Here is a 6,358-nt window from a genome sequence, read left to right on the forward strand (position 1 = left end):
CCACGAAGAAATTAAGGCATTTTTTCACTATCACCGCTTGGAAGTCACTCCTGTGGTCTGGAAAACGGAAGACGATTTTAGTTTCTAATTTCGTTTAAAAGGTACGACTTCCCACTCAATTATCTAGCTTGGACCCATCCGTATAGATGCTAATCTCTGCGTCCCTGCCCCTTTCCCACTATTATCTAGAAGAGTACGCAATATTGCGGACAAACAGTGTCGTAGCTACAACTTCGGGCGCCCGGGGCCATATGTTCTGCCGCCCCCTTTATCTACTCTAAATATCTGCGATATTAAGATATAAAATTTAGGAAGGCCACGCAAATTCTGAAGTTCCAAAATTCTCACAATACGGTTTTTGAGGAAATGGATAGTAAATTTACAAGACATCTTATTAAAAGCCATAAAAAAACCCATTTTCGCCTTGTACACTTTTGACACAATTTTCTGGAATTTTTGCCCAAATTGGAGTTTTAAAAAACAGCGAAGATCGTTTTGCCGCCCCCAAATGTTTCAAATTCCTGATATTAGTTATATGGGGACTAGAGAACTTTTTCATCCGATTTTATCCAACAGTACATTATTACTGGAAAATAAAACGTTCTCCCAATTTCATTGAGATAGCTGACATATTGGCCGATATATGCGGTATAAAGTCAACTGATAGTTCGAAAGTCCCTGTATTAGATATTGATTCAACCCATTTCTGACATAAGATTTTTGGTCATAAGGTGGCACACCTTAAAGGAATTATTCGTTGGAAGTTATATCCTTATACGACACATTCATTCAAACTCCTAAATTGTATATAGGAAAATGAAAGAATCAGACAAAATTTAAAATTATGTAATATGAAAAGTAGGGTTGATAGTAGTGAGATTTCACTTATCATGGTAAAATGGTTTAGTTGAAATTGGTCAAACAGGTCACGAGGTATTGGTTTTCACCTAAATATGGCCAGTGCCACCGTCATTGTCTAATTTTGACACCGGCTTCCGTAAAGCTTTTTTGTATCACCTCGGCTTTAAGTTTTAGTGTCTCTAAAACTTTCATTTATTGAGTTATTGAATTATTTGTAGCTTTCAACGAAACAGTTATATGATGCGTGGGCGGGGTTATAATCTTATTTAATCAATTTTTACATTTTCGAAGAGGGTGCTGAAAAGATTTGTCCTGAGAAAGATTAATTGATTTAGCATAACTGATTTGGGAGATACTTTTACGTACTGCTTAGTTATTACGTTTTATTTTAGAAGCGTTTTGTGGGTGTGGAAATGGTACAATTCCGCACATATGCAACGCCAACTTCCCTTGAGTGCCGAGGATTACGTGTGTCAAGATTCATCAATGTATCTAAATATGTATTTATAAAGTTATATCTATTTATCTCGATTAGTTTTAGGTGAAAGATTAATTGATTTAACAGTGATATCATTAATTTCTCAAATTTTGTACCATTTAACAAATGGATGAATATTCCATGTAAGAAAATAAAAAACGGAAACTTTTTATATTTGTTACAATCGAACTTTTGGATGATTATAAGAAAAAAATTTGTGTATTCAGGTGATCACCCCGTCAATGCCAATCTGCACGGTACTATTAGAGAAAGGAAAATTTTACGTAAAACATATTTTTAATATTATTGTTGACAGTTCAAATGCCAGAATATTTAACAAATATGCGAAAGAATTGGTGGTCAAATATTCGCTATAAAATCAATGGAATTAAGAATGAACACGTTAATAAGATTTGAAAATCATAGCAAATGTGAAACTGCTGGCAAACCTACCAGAGTTTTTCTGAGATAAAAAACCTTTGTCATAAAGCCCAATCAGTTATTCTGAAAAGCCTTACAAAACTGACGTGTGCCCATTTGACGTTCAAAACTTGCTTGCCTGCTCATAGTGCCTCCCCCAAGTAGCAATGTAATGCTTGCATTGGTGTGCATTGGAATCTATTCTGCATACGCATACAGCTTTAGGGCGGTCAGCAGCTTGAACATGACATGTTATTCGTTAAAGCGGTGAATGTGTTACAGCGTAAACCACAATGTTGGCACATGGACGATATGTGAGTCAAAGCTGAATTTGGCATTATGGGCCACATAAATCGTGTGTCCAGCAAAATGCTCTTTCACTTTACCACAGTGGAATGGAAATGGTTTGTTACAGTAAAAAAGCTCGAAATGATACATACACACAGAAAAATGTCCTGGTGCATCATACGTACTGTATGTATTTTTGCTATGCGTTTGGCTTCGTAATGCGTGTGCCAAATTGAAATGAAGCAAAATAATGAAGGCCAAAGAGATATCTCTTTATTACGAACTTTTCAGAATATTAATGACATTGATGATAATATAGGATTTATGTAATGAGGACATTCACTCTTACTGCGTTCGTTTAAATGGCTTCGGACATGATGTGCAGTTTTGGAAATTATATAAGCAACACAGGCATGCACCTTCTTGCATTGCATATAATGAGATCCTTTTTCTCGTGACCATCACCGTGCTTTTTGACGCTTCACTTGCGTCTATTTACTCTGCTGTCCTTGTCAAATTGCAATTCCATTCAACTACACTGACATTGCGGCTAAGTGGTTACTGAAATGCGAACGAACGTGCTGAACAGCAGAAATCTTCACTGCAGTAAGTTCATAGATACGATTCGTTCGTGTACACTGCACACATTTGAAGCATGCGTTTATTTATAACTACATATATGTATATATATATACGTGTTTATGTACCATATACAAGTATGTAAAGGAATACAGAGCTATTGAAAATTGATTGCCGCAAAGCAAATGCCTGAAGCTTGAAGTTCTCATGTGGTTGTTGGAGCAATTAAGCATCAGCAGCGAAACTACTTCTCACATGACCTTAAGGGAAATTCTGGGATTTAACTGAATTAAAATAGTGAAATGTTTTTTTCAAGTACTTAAGTTCGTTGATTAAACACTCAACGTATTTCTGTGAAAAGAGTGTTGCAATGAAATTTTTATTGAACTAATTCATTATGAACATAATATGTACAACAACCTTGGCTTAATCTGAAACCAAACCCCTCAACTATATCACATTTTTCGGTGTAATTTAATATTCCTACAGCAACTAAAACCATATAATAAATACGTCTTCCGTTGTCTTCTAACGCAAAGATTTATTATTGTATACAGAGGTAGTTTCAAGTCGAAATTAGATCTTCCTTTTTAATTGTTTAGTTTCAATTTCACAATATAAATATATGCGTGATAATACAAGTGAACAAATCTATTACTTGATATTTTATAAATTTTTTTAAATTTCATTCTACACTATTAGGTACTTACGTAATATTTGATTTTGCGCAGCAATGATCGTCAAAAATGTTATTAAAGACATAAGTCGCAAATCGTAGAAATTCAATAAATGCCTCATTCTTCTCTCTTCCTTTCTTGATTATGTACGGAAACAATACCGTTGTAGACTGTCTTTTCATTTTACGTCCTTGCTCCTGCGAAAGGTATCTCTTGTACTGTGTTAAATAATATTTTATTCCCTGAACTCCACCGTAATTCCATTATTATTCAATTAGCATCACTTATTGTATATTTAGTTTTGGTCACTGTATCCAAATGTTATTTAGTTGCTTATTACTAACTGTCGTCTTTATTTCTTCGGATGATAAAAATATTTTATTAACTAATTTATTGATTTAAAAAATTATTAAAAATTGATGTCATTATATATTATATTTTGGGATCACCAATTCACATCACGATTAACATCCTTAAATAACTATCCACTTCAAATTTATTTTCAAAGAATACACATGCGTTATGTAGAGGATAGGTGTTTCGTACATATAACTCTTGATGCCAGAGGGAGGCAAAGAACTTATCAGATAAAATTGGCGCGGCAGAGAGAAAGTTTAACTTCAAGTATTGGAGCAGCTTGTGGTATCCGATGTTAAAATGCGTTCCAATATGATTAGCATTTAGTTATTGTGTAAGTGAAAAACTCTTAACTTTTTACTTATGAACGATGTTGAGTAAAATGGATAGCTTTTATGCGCCGAAGAATTTGTTGTCCTTATGGCAATATAAAAAATAAAAATATAATAAAATATATGCCTCAGAATGCTTTCATAAAATCATATCTATATTAATATAATTTACGTTTTAAGACTTTGAACCTTTTAGTAGTCACTAAGTGATTATTAGTTTGGCTTCGAAAAGCATGCTTTTGGGGGTCCATCAATAAGTTCTAAAAATAATAATAATGATCTGCTGTTTTAAAAAATGGAATGTATTAATTATATAAAAACATATCTAAATATGCGTTAAACTAAGGTAATGCCGTGCACTTAAAGAGACAAACACTTTAACTTTCTCTTTAATTGGTAATTAAAAACTTGAAGATCGATCAAATTATTATTAGTATACAGCATGTTTCACAAAACGTACAAAGCGTCGGTGGAGATTTGTAGCGTTTTTCATAAAAACGCCGCTTTAATGGCATTTGATTTGGGAGTATCTTTTAACAAAAATAGTTACTGGAATCCGATAAATTCTTTTTTTTTGTGAAAAAAATCGGTGTGCATGTATTTTTAAAGTGCGATTCACAAATGATATTTGTTTATTGATCGTAAGTAAATTTTTTATTATTATAAATATTTTGAGATTGCACATATGTGCATTTACTTATATATTTTTATGAAAAATGTTAGATGTTTATTTATTTAAAAATTGTTTTCTATTTCATTTTTTATATGATTACAGGACACATGTTCTTAAATCGAATATTTTTTTGCGATTACAAAAATATGGTTTGAACACGTTATGCTTTATTTCCCAGGCATAGCAGCACTATCCTTGTCGATTTTCGTACATCTTTGTTTGTGTCGCTTTACGAAGTGAACCGCACAGAAATTGCTCGGGCTGTGTGGACTATGAAGTATTATTGAAGTTATACCGATTGTATTAAAAGCACGATAATATAAATTTTCTTTAACATTTATAATATTTCTTGAAATTGCCCACTTAGTTAACACCTTATGTACTTGTCAAAACTTTGAACTGACATCTTCAACCATTAGACGATAATTTCCGAATCACTCGGTTCCATTACGATTTAAACTGATTCATATAGTATATAATGATAATATGTATACATAAACATAAATATAAATATAATTTATGTATGTATAAAAGCGTGTAAGTATTCATATAAGTATATGAATTCAAAAACTGCGGATTTTCGAAAGCATATGCATTTTACGTTTTGGGTCGACGCTTTCTCTTTATTCTCCAAACTAGCGTTTTACACCTTTACATTTCAGGGCAAATAAATATTTTTTCTCAAACTGACACACATAATCACTTTATAGCTTGTATATCCGGCATAAAGGCGACGTAATAGCTTTGGTTATCCATCTGTGTGTTGGGGTGTTTTTGATATTTAACATACAACATTTAAGGTTTGAGTGGCTTCCGCTTTCTGACAATTAACTTTTTATGCGCAACATTGACTTTTCACACATTTCACTGCCATTTGTATATGCACTGGGTAGCTCTTTTTTTGGGTCCACTAAGGCATTATCCGCATTCACTCGCACGGACATCTTCAGAAACAGGAACAAACTGTTGGCACAATACCACATCTGTATGCAGCATCCACTATTCTAGTTAAGTCAAGCCAAACTTACCACAGTGTTGTCTTTGTGGTGGAGAAGGCAAATTCAACATGTTTTTGCCACTCGTTTTCCGTCTTCCTTGAGTGAGCATACAAAAGGCTTGAGTGCTTTATTTACCAGATTGTGGGAGAAAAGATGAATATCACAAGTTTACAACAGTGTGAATGAACAAATGCTATAAAAAGGTGTTGTAGCGGGAGCTGCAGAGATCTATGGAATATGAATAAGTGTTTTCTACCAAAATGCGTGAATCTGATTAATGGATACGAGCGTTGCATAGCCTAAGAGTACGTGTCGATGTTTTGCTGATTTACCTTTATATAGGAGCTTAAGTTAGATAATTGTTCAGAACACATATAATAGCATTAATTACATTAAAAAACAAGTTAGCAACGGAACGGTTCAGAGTACCCGACCATTTCATAATTTGCTAATTGTACGGTTCAACCAGATGAGAAAATACTTTCAGGTTTGGCAGAACTTTTTATTAAACAAGTATGGAAGAGCTAAGTTCGTTTTAATCTCTTACAACTTGCAAGAATCAAAGCCCGAGAAATTCCTTCAGGTGTTAGCAAAAATGTGTATTAAAGTATGTTGCGAAAGAATTAAAATTAGTTTTATTGCTATGTTTTAGTTCGCGTCTACTAAAATTACTCTAATAGGATCGAAATTCTTTA

The 6,358-nt window shown here is 33.3% G+C and overlaps 1 protein-coding gene across 6 annotated transcripts in view; it reads right to left on the minus strand.

Annotated features, from left to right (window-relative positions):
- LOC126760074 (uncharacterized) overlaps nucleotides 1-5,641 on the minus strand; it is a 30,388-nt gene extending 24,747 nt beyond the window's left edge. Inside the window, exons 1-2 of one of the 6 annotated variants that reach the window (XM_050475455.1) lie at nucleotides 5,456-5,641; nucleotides 3,337-3,661 (exon numbers count right to left, since the gene is read on the minus strand). In XM_050475455.1, the coding sequence (XP_050331412.1) occupies nucleotides 3,337-3,424 (88 nt within the window). In that variant the 5' untranslated portion in view covers nucleotides 3,425-3,661; nucleotides 5,456-5,641. Of the gene's footprint in view, nucleotides 1-3,336; nucleotides 3,662-5,266 lie in introns of all 6 variants that reach the window. The other 5 variants (XM_050475454.1, XM_050475452.1, XM_050475451.1 and 2 more) reach the window with 5 other exon arrangements.
- Nucleotides 5,642-6,358: the final 717 nt, after the last annotated feature.

This window comes from Bactrocera neohumeralis, chromosome 5 (genome assembly GCF_024586455.1).
Source record: "Bactrocera neohumeralis isolate Rockhampton chromosome 5, APGP_CSIRO_Bneo_wtdbg2-racon-allhic-juicebox.fasta_v2, whole genome shotgun sequence".
In the NCBI taxonomy this organism is placed as follows: domain Eukaryota; kingdom Metazoa; phylum Arthropoda; class Insecta; order Diptera; family Tephritidae; genus Bactrocera; species Bactrocera neohumeralis.